This window comes from Melopsittacus undulatus, chromosome Z (assembly GCF_012275295.1).
Source record: "Melopsittacus undulatus isolate bMelUnd1 chromosome Z, bMelUnd1.mat.Z, whole genome shotgun sequence".
NCBI lineage: Eukaryota > Metazoa > Chordata > Aves > Psittaciformes > Psittaculidae > Melopsittacus > Melopsittacus undulatus.
Window position 1 is genome coordinate 64,503,318 of NC_047557.1, and position 23,567 is coordinate 64,526,884.

The 23,567-nt window shown below is 37.4% G+C and overlaps 1 protein-coding gene across 3 annotated transcripts in view; it reads left to right on the top strand.

Annotated features, from left to right (window-relative positions):
• The window catches only part of SNX24 (sorting nexin 24), a 93,861-nt gene extending 70,439 nt beyond the window's left edge, over positions 1-23,422 (top strand). For 2 of the 3 annotated variants that reach the window (XM_031043119.2, XM_031043120.2), the window contains 3 exons: positions 15,422-15,516; positions 16,652-16,684; positions 17,471-18,143. In XM_031043119.2, the coding sequence (XP_030898979.1) occupies positions 15,422-15,516; positions 16,652-16,684; positions 17,471-17,612 (270 nt within the window). In that variant the 3' untranslated portion in view covers positions 17,613-18,143. Of the gene's footprint in view, positions 1-15,421; positions 15,517-16,651; positions 16,685-17,470; positions 18,144-22,405 lie in introns of those variants that run through there. The other variant, XM_005142398.3, reaches the window with a different exon arrangement.
• The last annotated feature ends 145 nt before the right edge of the window (positions 23,423-23,567 follow it).

Below are 23,567 nucleotides of genomic sequence, written 5' to 3' on the forward strand. Positions count from 1 at the left end.
AGTTTGCCACCCAAATAAATGCCTAGAGTGCGTAAAACATGGAGTAGAGTGACCTCTGGAAGAAAAATCAATGGCAATTCATATTTCATATGTCTATAATTGCTTGTGAGAGCATGGCAGCGGTTTGTTTATAGAGCAGCTTGCTCTACCAGGGATTGTCTCATGGCTTTTTCTTCTTCGCTGTGGTGATGCCTGTCGTGGACTGTGAATCACAGCCAGATGCAGCAGTAGACAAGTTTTATTGGTGGTGATTTTTATTATTGTTTCCACATTGCTGTCTTCAGAATTGCCGCACCATGCTCCATTTGTACCTTGGCACTAATCTGTAGTCACAAGTAAATCGTGTTCACAACTGTTTCCTTGGAAGACTCCTGAAGCTGTTTTTTACCTTCTTTTCAGTAGGCAAGGTTTTATCTTCTGTGAAGTTACCCATTTGCTAGTGTTCTAACCATCAAACTGAATCCATTTTGTGGCCTTCAATTTTAAGCAATTTGTCAGAGAGTCAAGGAATTCTGAGTCTGGTAATTTAAAGACAGAATTTTGAAAATATCTTTTTTCCCTCTGCTTTGTTTTGCTTTGCTTTGGGTTTGGTTTTTTTTCATCTTTTTTAAGAAGCTGTTGTATCCCCACTGAGGACTGAGATGTCATAGGGATAGAGAAAATGCTGCTCACTTTATGGATTACTGTTAGGTCAACAAAACTTTGGCAGCATTGATTAACTTGACAGTGAGTACAGCAGTACATTTATCACTTATGGCTGTGCTGTAGAAAATCTAATAAGAGGCAAACAATTCCCTTTAGAGCAGTAACAGGCTCACTGTGGCTAACGGTGCATGCACTGGAAATTTCTGACTTTAAATTATACCCTTGCTGCTAGTTGGGTCATTGACTCAAAGCTACTGTGCTTTCACTACTATGTTCTGTATTATTAATTTGATCAAAATTGTTTTGGCTTCTGTAAATGTGATCAAACCGTATATTGGAGTTCATGTAAACTCATAAGCTTTTTTGAAGGAGCCATGCAGAAGGAGTGTAATCCAAGCGTCGTTATGCAGAAGGGACAGCTGCCTGTTATAACTACAGATGTTTGAGGTCTTACAGGGTCTTTTTTTCAGAAGAAAAATACTGAACTGTTGCTTACAAATCAGCCTCTAATTCACACATTTAAATAAACCCAAAACCCAAACCTGTCTTACATTAGTAAATTTCACTGATAGGTTAGAAGGACCTTTTTCATATGTGCAAACATGTGCTTTGCTAATTACCAGTAATTATTTTTAAAATTCTTTACAGGTTGATTTATAAATATGTTCCTCCAGTTGTCTTGTTTTTGTGAGAATTATGAAAACCGGACAATGAACAAGAGATTTTCTGTATCTCCTGTGTATAAGTATTGCTGCTTGACTGTAAGTTAGTGTTTGGTTCTAATCTGATCATGAAATTATATTTTATTCAGTATTGCTTGGCTTCACCTTTAAGAAATCTTTTCTAGAAGTCCATGACCAGTACATTGGGAAGTGTCTTTGCATTGCAAATCTAGAGAACAGGATTTTGGTTTTGTTTCTTTAAGTCCTTCACTTGGTAGTTCTCTTAAATGGAAGCCCTGCAAAAGACACTCTTCTACAGAAGTGTACCAAGCTTTTTTTTCAGTTCAAATAACCAAAAGTGAGTAAGGGCCACATATCTGAATAATTGTGTTTTCTAGGTACAAGCAGGAAGGAACCATGAAAAAAATGCAGTATTAAATGCAGATAGGAACATAGAGTGTGGAACTACATTTGTGGCTTTATATTTGTGATATAATCTGCAAAATTGCTGTTCAAATAAGAGAGTAGGTTGGTTTTTTTTAATAAGCATATATGGCTCTCTACAGTAGACAGCCTTTGTGAGTAGCAATTGTTATTTAAAGTATTTTGTGTCATTTTAGGTAGTTGTTTGAATTGGAGGTTTTGTTCTGCAATATCTGTAAAAATGATGTCGTTTTCTTTGTTGGATGAGAAGTATTCTACTTGGATCAATTGTCAGGAGGCTTAATGTAATAAGGCAGTTTGTGGTCTGACTAAAAGAAACACCATGCAACAGAAATTCCCATAGCAGTTTGTTTTTAACAGAAAAACTGAATTCACCTGAAACATAAATACGTTGAAAGCCAAGACTTAATAAGGTAGAACAGCTTTAGAAGGAAACAGTTGCTGTCCAAAGTCTTGTAATGGCTACAATTTAACCAGGTATCTGTGCTAATGATAGTAGACCTCCATCAATAGCATAACAGCAGATTCTTTGCAATGAATTATCAGGCAAGCTGACACAAGGATGCTCTGTACAGTGATGGGGGAAAATACAATTGAAATAGTGCGTCCTGTTTCAATATTTTTTTTTTAATTTGCAACATAAAGTTTTGTTTCTCTTACTGTATTTTTAGAGGCAAGAAGACACATTTCCACACTTTTTCCTGGGTTCATACAATAAAGGAGCTACCCTACTGCCTGCCTTACTGAACAGAGACCTGATATTGATTAACTATCACACTGGCATCAGAACTACTCTTAGGATTCAATTTTTTTGTTGTTTTGCATATTTTATTGATCAAAAGTGGTAAATGAGCATCAAGCGTGCAAGAAGACGACGAATTGTTTACTTGCATAAAATAACCTTTCAATAAGGGAAGATGCATTGCTCACACTTTTGGTGCTGTTCTGCTGCCCAAAGCAGATGGCATTCAGCTGCTATTGATTTGCTCCTATAGTTACAGAGCATCATGTAACAAGAGATGCTCATTTCTCTGAAAGAGGTAAGGTTTTTGCCAGTGTCGGGATTGAAAAAGGAAGGACAAGGCATTTTGAGGATTTTTTGGGGTTGGGCTTTTTGGCAAAAAATAAAAGAGAAAACTTGTAACTTCTGTTAGCAGTTCCGTACAAACAAAAAGCAGGGTTTGTGTACTTCCAGAGACAGGGAGTTACTTTGTCTGGTTCCAGCACTTCTGGTAACAATAATTCTCACTGTAGATTGAATCCATGAGCAAGCAAGTACTTAAGGTTGTAAAGAGCATCCAGAATTTAGGATTAGAGACTCTACACCACACTTTTTAGCTGTTGTATCTTTTATTTATACTTTTTTTTCCCCTGCTTGTTTAGAGACTGTCAACTCCTTAGCAAGACAAAGTCAGGCTGCAGTATGCTGGGCTTGATTCTGCAAACAGTGAATTTCACTGATGAGTAAAGAATTTAATAACTTGCTGTTGGATCTCTCCTGTAATGGGTGTGAGTGGGAAGAGGGACAAAGAGAGCTTTTTCTGAAAATTTGCAAGGGTATGTAATGTAAAATTTTGGCATGAACAAGATCTTTATTTGACAGATTTTAATGAAAATTACATGTATGATAAAAGAAGGTTTCAGTAAATAGAGCATAGGAATTACTGTTTTAAGACAAAATATTTTAGATAATTGAAATTCTCATTTCTGGAGGAGTAGCATGGTGTGTGGTACAAAGAAACAGGGTGCAGTCCCCAGTCAGATTCTGGTTTAACACAAAAGTGACTCATCTGTCAAGGTCCACATGTGTGTTAGTACGAGAATTAACAAACTCAGCCTATTGATGACAAAACTGGACCAGTTAAATATTCTGACAACACATATTAAAGTCTTACTTGCCCACATGACTGTTCTGCAGTGACTGTTACCACTGGAAGTGCTTACTGTTGATTTTTTAACAGTCTTGAGCATCTTTCTGCTCTGATGTTGTTTGGCAAAATAATTTACTCTCTTATGACTGCCCTGTTATCCTCCAAGTCATTTATATTGTCTTCCTTTTTATTGAAACTAATCCATGAATTATAAACCCTGACAAAACATTCTCACAGCATAGTAGCTATTAATCAAGAATTTAATTTAAACGTACATATTAGCGTCTGTTAAAAAATGTCCTACTTCATCTGTTCAGGCTTTTATTCTCTGACATTGATTCCAACTTGCCTGCGTAATTTATGAAATGCTCTCTAAGCTATTTTGATATCCATATGGTTAGATGTCACTACATCTTGGCCATTTCTTATGCTGCTTCTGTAGCATAAGCAGGCAAGAAGAGATTGTCCGAACCTTTGACTTTAACCTGTTGGTTTCAGTGCAGAGTAGAAATTTCTTACAAATGGTTTCCAAAGAGAGCAAACCTTGTTGAATTTCTCAGAAAACTGATGCTTTTGAGTGAATAGCTAATGCTGTCAGCACAGCATCTACTGCATTGTTCTAAGTTGATTGTGTCTTGGTCTCCTGTGGTGCTAGAGAAATGTTTAAAACATAAGAATTATTACAAACAGAAGGTAAATTAATCTGATCTGAAAAAGTGCATGTTTTAAAACAGATTTTTCTTTTTGCTACAGTGGTTCTACAAGAAAGCCAGTTGTTTTCACAAATTAGAACAAAGACATTTATACTATTGTTCTATTCCTGTGGTATCTATTTATACTATTAAGACTGACTTGTTTTCCTCAGCCCCCCACTCTCTTATTTCTGAGCTTGCTGGTGATCAAACTTACTTTGTGCTTCCCTGCCCTTGTGTGAACAACCTAATTAACTACAGAATTAGGATATCAAAGTAAATCGTTATTATGTTAATAATTTGTGGGAACAATAAAGGAAAAAACCTAGAGACTTTTACCTCACTTTTGCTGCTAAAAGTAAGTAAACATTTTGCAGCTGTAGAGTGTGTTTTCTGATTAAGCTGATTAAAATGTAATGGAAGCTTCAGAGTTTTTAAAATTAAGCTTATCAGTTTCCTTGCAGTGACGGTTCCAACACTGTAAAATAACCTGAAGTCCTTATTCAACACCACATTTTGTGCTGAAAGAGCTACCAACATACAAAACTAAAAAAAGAAGAAACCCCCAAAAAACCTCATCATATACATCTAAACATGTTTGGTCAGCTGTGTTACCCCTTGTTACCTCTGCAAAAATGGCACTGTGAGTTTACTAACCCCTGGTGCAGCAAATTCCCTCTGCTTTCTACATTCTCTTTTTTGGACTTTGGAGTGGGTACCTGCTGCTTAGTCTAATTAGTTTCAAAGGGAATGTCGAATCATTTCTCAAGAGTTTACTGTGCGTCAAAACCTCTGACAAGAAAATATCAGGGAGACAAAATAAGAAGTTATTGTAGACTTGAATAGCATTTTTGTTACAGTACCTTGTGGGAAACAGTGCAGATGGGGAAGTCATCCCTCAATGATTTCTAGATTTTTGATAGGACATTTGCATGTAATTAACCTTCTTGTGGGAGAGCAAGACTTAGAAACTTGGTTTTCATAGGTAATTTCCTCAGTCTTCATCACATACCTGGCTCTTTCCTTGTTCCCAGCAAAACCAGCAAAATTGGAGCTGTGGGATGCTTTTTTCTGAAACAGAAAAAGTGAAAATGCTATTTCAAGGCTATTCTTAAAGGTTTCAGTATTGTTCTGGGCTTTTTCAGTTCTCACAAGCTGTTTTATTTGACCAAAACTGCATTATCGAACCAAAAAATCCAAGATCCAATTCAACATAAGCGTTTTAACAGAATATAGTCTGTGACATTATCCAGAAACTGGAGGCTTGGGGAGATGAAGAGAAAGTTGGTCATGCTGCAGAACTATGCCTCTGTTTCTCTGACTGTTGAGGTAATATTATCATACTTGGCTCTGAAGAATGGAGTACAGCTTAGTTCTTTAATTGCTCATAGTTTTTCTTCTTATAAGGGACTTTTTTACAAGCATAGTGAAGACAGTAGTTAGAAAATACAGCAGTGCAGGAAAAATAGCAAACACTCTGTGTAGAGATAAGTGACAATTTTCTTCAAACTCCTCTTTGAAATAACATCATAAAAGGAGAAAAAATGTTTATATATATTTTAGTATGTCTAGAAAGTAAGCATCCAAACACAAAACAGCAGCCATTCTGCAGCCAAAACTGCATTCTGTGTCAAGCAGCATTTTTTATGAAATATGAATTAATATATCTCACAGTGTGACTACATAAAACATCTAGCAAATTGAAATAACAGTTATTTCACTTCCATTTTACATTCAGAAATGTATTTCTCTCAGATAATTTGTATTCAGTACAGGTAAACGAAGACAAACAGTACCTGGTTCCAGGTAACATCTTACGTTTTCTGAAAATATTTGTTGTGTTCCTTTAACTCTTTCCTGTTTTATCTTTGTTTTGTCCTAAAATTATTTTGCTTTGCAAATCTTTAAAGAATATGCATATTTCTAAAATAAAACTCCTTGGAGTTGACAGCAGGGAAGAGGTGTTGGATTATCATCCCTGCATCACCACTTTGTCTTCACTACCTGCAAGTGGGGATGTTGGCCACCACGACCGGCTCAGCCATGAGGTCTATCCTCTGTCCCTGACAGTCCTTAACATAGATCCACTGAGCAGAACCATGTCTCTCCCATGTCTCTTCAGCAAATCTCCACTCTCTCTACTGCTGGGAGAGGAAGGAGGTAGAGGGGCTGTGGGTGCATGGAAGCCAACAAGTTACCTTTCATCATGGAGTTTTGCTGATGAGAACTGGCAGCTGGGAGCAGCCTCTCCTAACCACCTAAATGGCAGAGAGGATGAGGGAAATGAAGAGAGGAGAGAGTGAGTCGCCGATCTTCCTTCTCTGGGAGAACGGCCTGCTACTGTGGACTAGTACAATTAACTCTGTAACTCCCCTGGCATACTGTAAAATAATATTTGGAGAAGATTAGACCAGAGGTTTCTCTGGGAGAATAGCTTGCATCTGATAGTGCTCAAAAGCAGGTACATGAGGGAGAACAGAGAGAACATACATTGATAATTCTTTCTGAATACACTCTGCATTTCCATGCATTTTCAGTTCAATGAATTCCTCTTCCATCATTCTGTGCAGTCTCTCCTTTAAACAAACACATATTTTAGCATCGGCAATGTCCTGTGGTCCATGAAGAAGTGTGTTGTTATCTCTAAATTCTTTCATTTTTCATAATATTAACAACATATAATTATTTCTAATGAGTTCTTGATTCCTTTTCTAATAATTTCTAATAAGTTTGGGATCTGGTTGCTGCTGGCTAACAAGCTTGTCCTTTGAGGGATACATTGTAGCCCCCAGTATCTCACTTCTCTGATCACTAATGGTCAGTCTAAAACCCATCATTGTTACGTTTTCCAGTATGCACCACCATGGGCTGTGTTCTCCTATCCTTTGTTTCAGGACTTGTAACTGCTTATGTTTGCAAGGGTCATGGCTGTTCAGTTTACCTCCAAGTCTTCAGTGGGGGTCTTTGTCAAAAGCCTTTCGGAAATGAAGGTATGCTTAAACAACAGGCCCATATTTATTTGTGCTTCTTGATCCTGTCAGGAATTGCAGTAAGTTTTGAAACAGGGCCTCCTTTAACAGCAGCTATGTGATTCTTTTCTATCCAGATGTATTTATCCATGCACTACTTACTGCAGTTGTTGCTGACTTCCCTGCAACAGGTGTACCAGTTTATAAATCCCCAATTCTCTTATGGAACTTTCTTTTTTTTTAACATTTTTGAGATGTTTTTAATCTTCCTGTTCTAAAGCAGCTGTAGATAATATGGTATAGACCAGTGGCAAATCAGAGAATTAATCAATGGGTTTCCTTAGGCAAGAGAATGTGTGATCCTGCTGATTTGTTACTGTAACTGTAAGCAGATATACTTCTCTGTGTTTTATGGCCTCAGTTACAGACATCCTTTGATGAGGAGACCAAGGGAAAAAAAAATAAAGTAAGGAAATATCTGCTCATGGCTTGGACAAGCATACTCTTTACTGAGTGAAAACTGGATGGCCAGGCTCGAAGAATGGTGGTGAATGGAGTTAAATCCAGTTGATGGCTGGTCACAAGTGGTGTTCCACAGGGCACAGTACTGAGGCCAGTTCTGTTTAATCTCTTTATCTGGGTGAGAGGATCCAGTGCACCCTCAGTAAAGTGCATGTTCTTGTTCTCATGTTCTTCTGGTTCCTCAGCACATGACACCATTTGGGCAGGAGTGTTGATCTGCTGAAGGAGAGGAAGGCTCTGCAGAGGGATCTGGACAGGCTGGATAAATGAGCTGTGGCCAGTGGTGTGAAGTTCAACAAGGCAAAGTGCTGGGTCCTGCACTTGGGCAACAACAGCCTTATGCAAAAGAAGAGTAACCCCTTTCCAACCTCCCTTGTCTCCTAGGTCAGTTCTATCTGGGCAAGAAGGTCATGGTGAGGGGATCCTGAAGGTCTTTTGTTTAGAGTAGCTGATTTGCTATGCTTCCCATTCAACACTCCAGGCTTGGGGAAGAGTGACTGGAAGGCTGCTCAGTGGAAAAGGACCTAGGGGTGCTGATTGACGGAGCTGAGCGTAAGCTGACATGTGCCTAGGGAGCCAAGAAGGCAAACAGCATCCTGCCTGTATCAGCAATAGCTTGGACAGCAGGGCCAGGGCAGTGATCATCCTCCTGTGAGGATCCACTGGTGAGACTGTACCTCAAATCCTGTTCCAGTTCTGGGCCCCTCACTACAAGAGAGGCATTGAGGTGCTGGAGTGGGTCCAGAGAAGGGCAAGGAAGCTGGTGCAGGGCCTGGAGCACAAGTCTGACTAGGAATGGCTGAGGGAACTGGGTGTGTTTACTCTGGACAAGAGGAAGCTATGGGGGGACCTTATCACTCTATACAACTGAAAGGAGCTTGTAGTGAGGTGGGCGTCAGTGTCTTCTCCCAAGTACCAAGTGATAGGATGAGAAAAAGTGGCCTCAAGTTGTACTGGGGTGGGTTTAGATTGACATTAGGAGAATTTTGTCACAGAACATGTTGTTAAGCATTGGAACAGGCTGCCCAGGGAACTGGTGGAGTCACCATCTCTGAAGGTATTTGAAGAGTGTGTACATGTGTGCTTAGGGACATGGTTTAGTGGTGGACTTGGCAGTGCTAGGTTAATTGTAGTACTGGATGAACTTAAAGGTCTTTTCCAACCTAAATGATCCAGTAATTCTAAGAAGGAGTTATCTCATACTAAGAAGACAAGAACATGCACTAAATCCCAGTATTTAGAGAAGCATTCTTAGGACTGAAGAAACACTTGCAAATTTGGAAAATCTAAAACTCACATTTCAGTAATGGCTTTATTAGCCTTAAAGTATGTATTTGTGGTAGTCTTTACTTACCTAATCTGATACCATTGCGGGTTTTTGCTGCTTTATCCCATCTGACCTCCTTCTCAGTGTGCAAGAGCATATAAGGAGGGCAGCATCTGACTGTGAGAAGCCATGTCCCTGCCCATGGCAGAGGGGTTGGAACTAGATGATCTTAAGGTCCTTTCCAACCCTAACTATTCTACGATCCTATAAACACTTGTGGTTTCCAGACTTTCCAGGTGTTTTAGTTTGAAACCTGAATGTTGGAGGGGATGTGGTCGTTTACAGTGTATTTGTATTTAGTTCCTTTAATCTTTCAGAAAACAGTACCTCAAGTGTTAACCTATTCTGCTTTGTCTGTTGTGTACTGTGTATTGTAAATGTGTTTGCTTTTTTTAAATCTTCCCCTGTACTTCAAGGAGACTTTTCAAGCATAACTACGCAATTTCTTTACCATCCTGGAATGTGTATTTTCTAGATCTACTGATTGATATATGTGTATATGATCGTCTAAGGTAGTCCTGCACCTGTTTGTTACCAGTAGCATTATTGACAGGGTCTTAATTACTTGTTAATTGTCCATTGTCTTAGGGGTCCATTGACTTTTTAAAAACACTTCAATTAAGCCATTTTAAAATCAACATGTATTTTTGTGTCTTTTTTGTCGTTTAGGGATCTGTTTACTCTTTACAATACTTCTTCCCAATACTTATTTTTAAAAGCCTTTCTTGCTCCTACTAACTTTTTTTTTTTTTATATCATTAGCTCATCCTGCCCTTCTGCTTCTTTTCCTTTTGCTCTGTTGATTTCTTCATTTCTCAGTGAACTTTGTCCTAACCTCCAGTCCTTTGAGCAGTGTCTCAGGAAATTATATTGACTGCTTCCTTTCATTTTTATTTTTCAAAGGAACTGTAGTCTGTTGCACTTTGTTTCTGATCTGTCAAGGGTTAGTCTCCTGTTTTGCTGCAGAAATATTCACTGTTTGCTCCCACTACGCCCAGTTTTCAAAAAAAAAAAAAATCAATGTTGTATTTTTCACATCAAATCACTTATGTTTGTACACATAGCCTCAAGCCAATTTGTTCTGCACTTAGTAGTTAAATATTAGTTGGAACTGCAAATGCATAATTATCTGGCTTTCTAACTAAAGTACTGACTACCTTAAAACTTAGTGGGTAGTAATTTTAGTGAAAATTATGAAAATGCTTTAAATTTAGGTTAAATAAGGCTTAAATAAAAGCATTAACAGCTTATAGACACTGTCATAAATTTCTGCATACATATTTTCAATGATGATCCAGCAGTCATATAACTTACATGGCTTCATTTCTATCTAGTTCACTTATCCTCCATGTACTTTGAGAATGCTGTGATAGAGGGATTTGTCACTCAGGAGATACCATCCAAGTTTTAAGCTCAATGGAAGTATAACGAATCTGAAAGTTGGTACAAGAATTTTTATTCTCCAGTCTTGAGGGTCACAGGTGCAATTCCCCTCTGTGCCTTTTTTTACTGTTGACTTCCCTTCGATATGCAGCCTAGGAGTGTTAGCTAGCTGGTACTTTGCATGGAGCATCACTTCTGTATTGTTATATGTGTGTTTGCATACTTCTTGTATCTTTGTACAGGATTTTAAGCATGTTTGATAACCTCCTGTCTTGAAAAACATGTTTCTAGTAATAATGAAAAGTGGAAATTCCTTAGTAAAACTTAAGTGACAACTTTTTTAGAAATAATTCTATAACAACATCCTTACTGAAGAAGGAAGTGGTTTCTTCATAGTTCTTCACAATGGATAATATAAAATGTTATTGTATCTGCTATGACTTTAAAAAAAGAAAAGCTGGCTCTTAGAAGTCTGGTTCCTTTGTCCAGTTGGGTTTTAGTTAATGTGTTCTTTTGGTAACTTTTTTATCATTTCATGGGACTGTATAAAGCACTTCACAAAAAGCAAGTTAGTGGAAGAATATAGACTGTAATGTGTTCTAAAAGATGTGGGTTATGGTCCCAGTGGAGACTGACACTCCAGCCTACTTACTGTAGCTGGAATGTATTGATTTTCTTCTCCCCCATTTTAGCTGCAACACTGAATTAGGTATTGTGAAGCATCTCTCCCTGTGAAGAGAGGAAAAACTGTCATGAACTTTTTCATCCAAACAGTACAGCATTTCAGAATAAACCTGATTGAAAGGAAAAGTCTGTAAGGACTCGTAAAAACCTTGTAACTCAGCTCCCCTCTCACATTTTTGCTCTCCAACAGTTGTTCCAGTAACCTTGAGAAAGTATGATAGGTGATGGTAAGAAATTGATTTTTAAATCTTTTTCCATTAAAACCATCACCACTAATAATTATTAATAATAATAATAAAATAATAATAATAAATACCTGAAAATTATACATTCCTGCGGCATGATCTCCTAAGGTTAGCAAAGAAGTCTTATTCAGGTTTTTAGCGGGATGTTCAGTTACTCTTATAATTGGCTGATGAGTAGGTTTGGACCTAACTAAAATGCCAGTGTTCGATTTTGCAGTGTCCTCTGTGAAGATATGTCACTATTTACCCTGTCTTTAGAGACAATTTTCTAAAAAGGAAACTCGTGGGAAATCATTATGCTGTTTATATGTCTCCCTTGTTGGAGAGCATTATCCTGTGATATTTAAGCACTGTTTTCCACTGCATGATGGCATCTAGGTAAGGTTAAGGCAGAACAAGTCCCTTTGCAATTTTGTGACTACATTTTACTTGCTGTAGGAGAAAAGATAACCAACAATTAAGTGTTTCAGATGTCACTGTAAGAACATGTGCAACTAATCAATTAAATCCTTAGGAAACATGATTTTATAAAACTGATAAGGTAGAAAAATTGTGATTTTTGTGATTTGTGTTACATAATAATTGCACCTTTTTGATGAAAAAGACATTCCTGCGATGTAAATACCAGACTTTCCCTTGTGTGTGTTGTTTTGTTTTTCTTCCTAAAATGTAGAGTAGTTCATTAAAGTGTGACAGTAAGAGATAAACACCCTTTCCGATTTTCAAATAATATATGGTATCTATACTCTTAGTTTAGCTGAAATCAATGATTTTGAAAAATGTATTTCTGGAGTCACTTCCCAATCACTTGCCAGAGGTTGTGTGAGGTGTTTTAGTTTTGGAGGGTTTTATTTATTTTAGGAAGGAAATACACATGCTGATTTTGGTTTTTTTTTTCTTAAGTTAGTCAACTTAGCACTCTGGGGACCATAATTGAAACTCATTGCTATGGTCTTGATATTGTTCAGATTAATTGGAAATTTATATATTACAAACAAGCTAATTGTGAGACTTTATTTCTTCGAAAAAATCTATCTTCTAGGTTTCGGATTGCAGAGCAAACAGATAATAGTCATATTTACAAGCCAATGACATATATACACTTGATCAAAGGCTACAGTTGAGCATATCACATCATAAATTATTGACAGTAGTGTAGAGAGGTACCTTCTGGTACCTTTTCTAATCAGCTATTATTTAAAGATCATCAAGTTTGCAAAATTCGTATGTCTCAAGTTTTCACTTAGATGTTAAAAATCAGGTCTGTTATGGGTTGTCCCACTTAAATTAAGCCGATTATGTTAAAATTTGTTTCTAATTTAAGAGTATTTTTTTAACAACTTAAATAGGAAGCTGAGCATGCTTATGTTTTTCTCTGGACATCCACTTTGGGCCACCAGCAGATGTAGGAAATGCAGCTACACAGACACCTGATCCAGTAGGGCTGGGGATTTTTTGTTGTGTTGTTCCCAAGGTTTTTTTCTCTTTTCCTTTGGTTTCTACCATGTATATTAAGTCGATGGATTATACACTAGCCCTTTTTTATGCCAAAGCAAATGAAGTTAATCCAGAAGATAATTTCCCCCTTATCATTATAATTAACTTTTTAGTTGCTTAAAATGAGTGTCACATTACATCCATTGAAAAATCCTCATTTGTTCAGTGCAGTAATTCCTGCCTTCATAAAGTTCAGGAAATTACAGAATTCCCAGTCAACAGAGGCAACTTCCAAGATAGAGTACAGTGCAAATTGCCTTTGTTTTTCTGCAAATTCTACATTTTCAAGTTTATTTTCCACCAAAGCAGAGTTATTGACAGTTAACAAAATATATGGATTAGCACACTAAACCAGATGCTATTTCCTTACATATTTTTCTGAAATACATTTGGTCAGGGAGGGTTAGTGCTTGGGTTGACTTGATGCATGTCATACAAAGAAGAAAAAGAGAAACAGGATAAGATATTTATCTGGAGTGAGTGGAAGTAGAAACAAATAAGAGCTGTTGGGAGTTTTCCTTTTATACAGTCATGCGTCCTTGTCTTCCGTGACAGTCACTGTTCTGTTGAGCAGCCTCAGCAGGCAGCTCAACTTTTGGAAGAAGCTGTCAGTAGCTGTAAGTATGAGGTTGCATGTAAGCATTGTATGCCCTTAAACATCTTTATATAACTTTTTGCAGTTCTTAATTGCATATTATTATTACGATTATTTATTTGAGCAAACAACATGCATTGTTATGCAATTCACACACCACCTGAGTATGCACCCACCTACACCCCTCCTTCTGTGCATAAGCTGAATGCAGAACTGGATAAATTCTGCAGCAGCAGAGTGCTGACTTTTCAGAATGCAAATGAAGTGGCATTTTTTAATGCAGCATCTTCATACAGAGGTGAACTGAAAGGCTTAACACTTGCCAACGTTTCAGACCTCCCTGTTTGTTACATCCTTTGAAATCTAGAACAGGAGAGTTCAAAAGCTGCCTTTTTCGTGTTGATAGTTCTTTTTTTTCAGACTTGTTAGTGATGGCTGCAGCTGTTGAAGAACTGTAGATTCTGAATCCCAATTTGCAAATGTAACATAAAAAAAGAAGCAGTTCTCAAATATCTTTGTTTTCAAATGTGTACCTCTCTTTAACTCTGTGCACATCTTACTGAATTTTAACACTAACTGGGTTTTCATTACACAAATAACCAAACCATTTCCAATAAAACCTACTATAAAATCTTCTAAATGTCTCTTCCAACCTAACTTTTTTGTAATCTTGTTATTCTCTACATCCTGTGGTGTCTCCCCAGTGATAATTATAATGTAAAAGAATATACACACAGGAATAAGTTACCTCCTGAATATGAGTAATGATTCTTCCCATTACCAGTCTTGTTTCTTCTCTAGGTTTGTTTCTTCTAACATAGGGTGTGAAAATTATCAGGATGGATATGGATAGCTTTGCCTGTACAAGTTGTTTGATTTATAAATCTAGTTTCTTCCATACATACATCCTCTCCAGATCAGGACTTTATGAAGGAAGAAAGGCGTTTTAGGAAAGAGCTTGTGGCTTTCTTTTGCATGTGAAGTATGTGTATTATCAGAATACATGGCAGTATGAACAGTAAATAAATAAGGGCTTAATCTTTCAGGTGAGACATTGGTTGAATTTATGAACTGTTCTGTTTGCCCCATTAAAATGAAAAGATCAGTGATTATTTTTGGTCTGCTTCTTTGAAACTGTCAGAGATCTACTTTTTTCTTTAAGACTCATTGTTTCATGATGAACATGTGCTTAAGAATCTCATTTATTTGCTACATATTTTTAAGTATACTTGTAATTAGTTTACTGAAAATTGTAAATCATCTCATCAACAGAAAATAAAGGAGAATGGAGTCCAGTCTTCATGTCACTGCTCTGGAAGAATGTGGCACATCTAGCCAGCAGCATTTGGTCACAGCTCTGTCATTAGGAGTCACAGTGCAGATAGGAGTATGTTGCAAGCTCATCTGTCAAGCTAAGCAAAGAGTTTCTTTCCCTTGTTAGCATTTACCAAGGCATGTGTTAATAAAATTGCACCAAGTGGAAACTTCAGTTTTCTGGTGTGGCAGACGGGAGTCTCCTGTGAGGTAAACATAAAAGCACTGTGTTATAGCTGATTTATGCCTTAAATAAACAGGTTTTTATTCACAAATAAGTGTGCCAGTAAATTAGTTCCAGAATCGGACTTCTCTGCTTGAGAGGCATCTAGCTTGGCACCAGTGATGGCAGGTGAAAAACAATGTAGTAGCATGAGCTGAATGTATTTATATGTGATTCATTAAGAACTGTGGTTTTCCTACTGAGATGAAGTACTACAAAATAGGTGTTAAGTATTGAAAAGTGTTGCAAATGGGAAATGTTTTGGTAGCTTGAATAAAAGTGTGTGATAATTAAGATACTAAAAAATCTTGGGTTTCTATTGTGCCTTTCTTCTTTATTTTTTTACAGACAGTCATTTTAGAAAATGAAGAGCTCCCTAAAATATTTCTTGATTTCCTGAATGTTCGCCATGTACCTAGCTTGCCAAAAGCAGAAAGCTGTGGGTAAGCTCTCATTTACTGAAAAATACATGGAGGCCAAAAGGCCCATATTCACTCAGTGCTGATGCAATTCCATTGACTTAAAATGGTCTTGCTGCCAACTCTAACACTTTAAAATAAATGGGCATAACGTTCATGTTGAGAATGTTTATATATCCCCAAAAGGTGGTAAAATAAATCCACACTGTTCAAAGACACAAAGTGAGGTTTCGTGTAATATTCTTGGAAAGGAAAGGATAGTTTAGATGAGGAAAAACACGATTTTCTCATAGATCTTGAAGTATCTACTCAAATGTACAATACTCATAAACACTCACTAAAGTTGCATAGAAAGCCTTTGCATGTGTCTAACGGTCACAGTAACTGCACAAAATAGAAGTTCCTTCTATGATCCTTCTATGATCTCCCTCTGTGTGTTTGAAAATGGGGTCTTTCACTTTTCTGATGACATCAACCCAAATGGCCCCGTTGCCTTTCCATTGGGAAGGGCTCTTGATAAGGGTGGGAGAAGGCAATCTTTGTATGATCAATGTAATTACTACAGAAATAGCCCAAACAGTGTAACTGGAAGCTCTGTTACCATCTGCAGCTGTAAGCTTTGTAGGGAAAGTAATTTCTCTTGCTGTGCAGGCTGACATAGTTGATAGTCCAGCAGCATCACCAGAACTTGCTCCCCAGAAAGCTACGTGGCTCTTTCCCACTTCAGGGGAAGATCTGTGGATCTGCAGTGGAGAGAAGGAAAGGTGAAAAAAATGGAGGTAATTTTGAGGCCCTCTGTACACTGGGAAGTGTCTCGCCCAGGGCAGTCTCCTGAGAGACTCAGAAGCTTACAGACTTGTACTTTCACCTGCAGTGAATAACCTCAGGCAATACCTTCAGTGGGACTGTACCCAAGTGCTTCATAGGCAAAGAGACCTGCTTATGAATCTGTTTCAGTAAAATGGATGCTGTCATTTCCAAGTAGAGGTTATTGTAAAAAGATATGATCTCTCACATTTATTTCATTGCATGACATTATGCAACTACTGACTATTAAAAGATTCGTCCCTTTGATGGTTCTTAAAGGATTTGTCTGGGGGTTTTTGTTAGTGTAGAGTTAATTTTGTTTAACCAAAGTTTCCTCTCACTTTACTTGCAGCTCTTTTGATGAAACAGAATCTGAAGAATCAAGGTAAGCTTGATGCCTACTGTTTCTAGGACACCAGATTAATAAACTACTTGAAATTATCGGTGTTCACTGTATTTGTTCAGTGCAGTTTACAAAATGGCAGTAGTATAGTATTAAAATTAGATGTGTTTATAATCATGGCTAGTTTCATCAGCTGTGGTAGATCCATCCATTTGTAGTGTGAATTGAGCATCCTTATTTGAGAAATTCCTTGCAAAACCCTAATAGAGTACTGCTAGCTCTGAAATAATTTCTGGAAATATTTTTACCCATTAAAGTATGTTTTAGGTAGCAAGAAGATTTGCCAGAAGAAAATAGATGTTTAGGTTGTCCACTGTGCATTTTGACAGGTCTTTGTGTGTACCTGGTTGAACTACTTGGCACGTGCATGTACAGAACAGAGGGAAGAGGGCTGGTGGGGGATGTCTGTACTGTGGCCAGGATGGGAAACAGCCCTGCAAAAGGGCTACCCAGGGCTGTGGTTGTAGGTGATGTTGCACCTTCATTGCATCAGGTACCAGGGAGTTCTCAAAGCCAGCTGCCAGCTGCTCCTCCCAGACACAGCCCCTTCACCTCAGCTTCACATTGGCAATTTTGCTGTGTAGCTGAGGAGCGGTGAGCTTTGCTCCCAGGAGATGAAGCCTGCTCTTTCTGGGCAGCACTGATGTACAAAAGCACACTGTCCACAGCTACTGCATGGCTCAGCCACCTCACTTTATCAAAGCTACTTTGTACCATATTCTGTTTGCTGTCCCTTGATACTGACATCTCTGTTCTTGACCTTTCCAGCAAACTGTCCCACCAGCCTGTGCTGCTGTTCCTAAGGGATCCATATATCTTGCCTAAAGCCAACGGTAATCAAACCTGTCATCTGTTAACAGTGGTTCTTTACTGCTCTGACCCTGCACTGCATAAACCACATTATTATTAATACCAGCCTAGTCAGATGACACTGGTCCAAAATCTAATAACCTGCCAATAAAACGATAGTTCTTGTGTAAGAAACCATTAAAACACTAAGTGGGGTGGGCAGTTTATAAAAGGGTGGAATTTTCTCCCCCAGTTGTTCTCTCAGACAAATCTACTGAGAATTCAGGTCAAAAGAAAAAGAACATTGCATTTCTTTTCTTCTTGTTGACCCTTTGGGCTTTTTTGCCTGAAGGATTTGAACTTAGAGGCACAGTCTTTTGTAACTGCTTTTTCCCTAAACACCAGTCTATCTCCTGTGAGCATGTTTGTATTTCCATTTGGATTATTACTATTTCTTATCATTTATAACCTCTAGTGCTCTTTTGGGGGAGTGGAGAGGGAGAAGAACAATGTATAGTTTGATGTGTTTCACAGGACATTTGTGTTAACCTTCTTCTTTTAATATGTCGTTCAAAAAAGTGTTTGAAAGAGCTTTTAATAAACCCTTTTTTCTTTTTGCCTTTTTTTAATAAAAAGTTCTTTGCATTATTAATTCAGGGAACCTATCATCTGTCTTAAATTAAACATGTGCAGGTAAAACAAAAAAATAATTTTTAATAGTGTGTTCCTCGTGGTTTTATCATTTTACTTGTTTGAACCGATACTTCTACTAAATGTTGTATTAAAAATGTAATTACAGTTTCAAGGCAGAATTTTCTCACAGAGCTGCAAAGTAAGATTATTTGTTTCATATAGCATTTTGTTTGATTTTAGAAAATACTGTATTGAAATGAAAAGGGAGCTTCTTTAGCTGCCTTGAACATCATAAAAATTTTAAGAGTAAATTGAGGAAAGAACACTGTTTGCTTGAAGTTTCTTAGCCAGCAAAGTGTACTTCATTCACATTTTCTCAAAATGTATATAAATGCCTGAAGGAAGGGTGTAAAAAGACAAAGCCAGGCTCTTCTCAGTGGTGGCCAGTGGCAAATACTCTCACTGTGAGGGTGACTGAGCCCTGGCACAGGTCACCAGAGAGGAGGTGGAGTTTCCGTCCTTAGAGATCCTGAAGAGCTCTCTGGAAATGGTCCTGGACAACTGGCTCTGGGTGTCCTTACTTAAGCAGGAGGCTGGAGCAGATCACCTCCAGAGGTCTCTTCCAGTTGCAGTCATTCTGTAATTCTGTTGGTTTTTTTTTTTCAGGCTATTTTTCAAAACCATAGGGACCAGGCTCATGTATTTTGAGAGGTTTAAATAAGTCTCTCTGACTGGCAATGTCCACTCTAGCTAGTGGTGTGGCCCAATGGTATTGACCCTATAGAGTCTTACTGAATTTGAAGTTTTAGTTCTAGAATGAAACAGTGCAGAGATCTTGTGTGACCAAGGTCCACATCAGAAGACACATTAAAAGGTCATTTAGTTTTTAGTCATTTAGACTTGACTTAGGACTGGTCTGGTCACCTGGACTGAATGCACATCTAAGGCTGGAGCACACATCAGAAAATCAATGCACCGAAGCACAGGCTGGCAATGGTGAGATTGTCACTTTACAAGATCACTCCTGACCCAAGTGACAACACAGTGCAGAAGCACGTGCAGAAATACCTCTGTCTAAAAGTTGGCCCAGATGCTACCTATACTGGTATTTAGGGTGGATCACAATTGCATGTTTTAATCTTACTGTTTAATGCTCCTCTTAACTGCAAACTCGGGTTCCTCAAGAGCAATGTGTAAATTATGAACATAATTTAATTCCATATCACTCATGAGAGAGAAAATGGATTTCATAGTCAGTTACTCTGAAAAGGAAGACAGCACTTGTGTTTTCAGCCAACATGTAAGGTTTTACTGTAAGACTTCTATTCAGGATTTTGCAGTTCTGTGATGGTCCTTCCTTCCTTCCTTATTATGACTAAGGCTGAGCTTCCTTTTCTTGAAATCATTAGGAACTTCATAATGAATTTTGTAAGTACTCCTTTAAGTAGTGCATTACTTGGATTAAGATAAAAGCCTCTTCTAATGCATGCCATATTTAAATATTAAGTAGGCCTCATTAATGACATCTGAAACAAAAGACTTCTACGGCTTCTGCCAAGTCATTTTCTGGCCTTGACGCACAGTATTTAGATTTCATGTGGCACATGAATATTCTTTGTATTTGAAGACCCTAAAGCATCAAATTAATTTGCAAGTTACTCTTTAACTTGAATTAAAACACAAATTAGAATGTGAGTTGTAGTTTAAAAAGGGAAGAAAACCAAGTCTTAAGTCTGGTGGCCCTACTAGTTAAGTCTAGTTGGAAAGAAACAAAGTTTTTACAGCTTTTACACACTGCCTTTAATTCTTCTTTCATTTTCAGTTTGCAGCACAGAGAAAATATAGATGAGCTTTCTGAAACTGTCTCGCTCAGATCAGTTCTTACTTTGACAGACTCATTCATTTGTAAAAAAAACAGCCAAGGTTGTTCAGATTGTGACCAGAAGCATCCAAATGAATCACTATTCATTTTGTGTACTCTTTGAAGGTGATCTGTGAGAGCGCTTTGGCTCAGAAATATTCAGGAGTTATTCCTCCCTGGATACAGGAAAGACTGTATTCCCATAAAAAAGGAGATTGTGTACTTGTGTTTTTCTTTTTTTTAATGAAAAAAAAACAGTTCTTTCTTCAAGATAATACTTGGAGAACACTTTTTCTCCCCTTCATTGCACTGTTACTTGTCTTCATAACTATCATCTTCCTATTATTCTAGTGACTGAACTTACACATTTTTGAGTTGCAAGGCAACTAGCAAAAATAAAACTCACAGTTACAACCCTCATTGATTTTTCACACTCGGTTTTTCATGATGTTTCTGAGTGCCTCAGCACATCACCTTTTGTGTAAGGTGGCCACTCCATTTTTAGGGGTGGGGAAAAAAACCCAACATGTACTATTTTGAAGAAAAAATAATTAAAAAATCTAAAATGCTGTGAATTGAAAATGATGCCTCAGAAGCTAAAAAGTGGAATCTCAGATTTATTGTCTTGTTCAAAAATTACTCTGATGATTCATTAAGCTGTGTCAGTATCACAGATTTGCAAGACTGTGCTTCAGTGTACTTATACTATCAACTGAAATTAATGTACTTGATTTTTTTTTAAGCAGCAAAGCCTCACAGTAAATTTGATATTGTAAAGTTGTATAATTTTCTAAATCAATACTCATTTTCCTATATATTCTGTATGTTACAGAAGAACCAGTAAAAACTGGTTTCTGGACTGCAGCATTTAATTTAGAAGGAAAGCATCAGATTGCCCTTACAAGTGTATTTTTAATAACATTAATGACAACAGCATAGGGTTATTCTGCCAGGGTGACTGGGGATAGCTGAGCTTGCAGGATTTGAGGAATCATTATTGGATTCAAAGTATTAACAAGTAATTTATAATTATGACTTACCATGAAAAGCTGGGAGAATTATTCATGCATTGTTCACAATGGATGTTGCAGTTTGTTAAAATGTCTTAAAATATCTGTTTGTAACATCTTTAATACACTGGAATCACCTTATTAATGCCAGTGAGATGACACTCAGCTAGTAAGGACTTTTTTTTTCTTACCAAGTCAAATCTACTTTTTGCTCAGTATTTTCACCTCCAGAAATATTTTAATGAAAGAATAAGGGGCAACATCCCAGCCACATTTGGTGACCTAATTTGCCAAGTACCTAATGTTTTTTATAAAATTTACACCTCCCCATTTTGAATAGCCTGTAGGCTGATAGGTGAAGGAAAGATCTGATTAGTGTGGAAAGTTCTGTATCAGAACAGGTTGCCCAAGGAAGTGATATATGCTCCACCCTTGGCAGTGTCCAAGGCCAAGCTGAACAGAGCTCCAGGTGACATGGTCTAGTGTGAGGTGTCCCTGCCCATGGCAGGAGTGTTGGAACTAGATGATCTTAAGGTCCTTTCCAGCTGTACCCAGTCTGTGATTCTATGGTTCTATAAAGAGTCTGTTCATCTAGGCCAATCCATCTCCTAGTATAGCAGCAATCATAAGAGGTGATCAGAAAATCTTACTTTTAATGCCCACTGATTAAAGTGAACCCTCCATTAAAAACGCAGGAGTTGGTGCGTTTGAAAAATAGTTTCACTTCACTAATGTACATTCTTACATTCTCCTGCGTGGAACTATTACTGTGTTCTATCAGGTAATTCCTTCATGCTAAATTTAACATGAAAATTCAGTGCCAGTTGCCTCTACATTTGTGGCAAGAACATAGTGGTTTTTTTTTAACTTCAGATATTAATAGGATGACTTTTTGTAACACATGATGTTTTATGTTGATTAGACAGGCTGAAATTTTCCTACCTCATATAATCATCTCTGACTGTACAGACATCCTCAAGTCTTCTCAGTCTAAACATTTCTGTAAACCACAATGGAAAAACAGCTTTGAAGTATTCCCAGTAGCGATCTTGGAATTTCTTCAAGTATATTGAGATTTTGTTAGAAATTGAATTGCCAGTGTAATCCATCTTCCTTGTGAGAAAAGATTCAGATAAAGAGCTGGAGCCTAGCAGCATTAGGTATTAGAACATCCCTTTAAATCAATAAGCTACAGATCTGGCAGTGCATTCATGCAATGCCCAGTGCTACACTAAAGTGGCTTTAATGCTGAAACAGCATTACTAATGGCACATCCCCAGCACAGATAAACAGTGGAGTGATGCAGTAACCCACATTATATGAAGCCTTACCTAGTTAAGTCTCACAAAAAACATTTATATTGTGCTGGCATAGGTAAGAAAGCAAAGTTCTTTCTTTTTTTCTTTTCAGATGACTTTCCAAACGTAGTTATAGAAGGCATTCTACATGGAATATTTTATCCCCATTTACTGCCCAGGTAGAAGTAATGTGTGGCTAGAAGAAACTGAAGCAAGTCTCCAAGTCATGTGTAATGGTATTAACAGGAATAAGTATCTGAGACGTGAAAATTATGCTCAGAAGGGAAAGGCACAACCTCAGTTTAGGTTCAAGCATTCGATCTTTTTAAATAAAATCAGTGTCACTACAATTGCTGCTTTAAAAAAGAAAAAAGATATGGAAGCAACAGTATTGAAATTATTTATACCTTTATATGTTGACATGCTCTAACTATTTAACACTAAAACCTGAAAGTCTTACACTGAATTACACTAACCTTTGAAAAGAATTGAAAGCTTTACTAATTATTTCTGTAATTTCTATTATAAATTACACTAAGCATTTTTACAACAGGATTTTTCCCAGCATATACCCATTGCTGCCACTGGACAGATTAAAAGTGCTGGCACTTAAGAGACTGTCAGAAATTGCACCAAAAAAAAAAAAAAACAAGAAGAAACTGAAAGCAACTTTCAATATTTAGTTAATTTCTCTTAAATTATTTTGAATCTGCCTCTTAGCAGAAGAGCCAGTGCAGCTGTATGGAGAGTTCCTATTGGAAAACATTGCTTCCACGTTTTAAAATACATAGTTCGCTCTCAGGAAATTTTGTAGATTTCAGCTGAAATGACTTTATGTACCAGGGGATTTTCCACGGCATTTACGCATCTCCATTCAGATATGACATCTTATCTGTGTGTGTTTACTCTTCACATCAACTTGCAGACTGTAATCCGTATTTTAACATTTTGTAAGTCACGGAGCACACAGCTCTGTGGTAAGCTAAAACAAGAATATGATTAAGTAGTAAATTAATAAAACTAAAATTGATAGATGTATAATTATATATATATATTTGTTCAGATTTAACTGGAAATTTGTATGTGTGCTACTGGACTTTACAAAATAAAATACTAGAAGATGAATGTACTACATCAGTGTGTTTTCTCTGCATTTCTATTCAGACATTTCTCTGAGCTTGTGTCTCAGAGATGGTCTCACAGATACCTCCACAAGAAGCACAAGAAAATGCCTGGTTATCTGCTCATTTAAGACTCAGCAGCATGCTATGTAA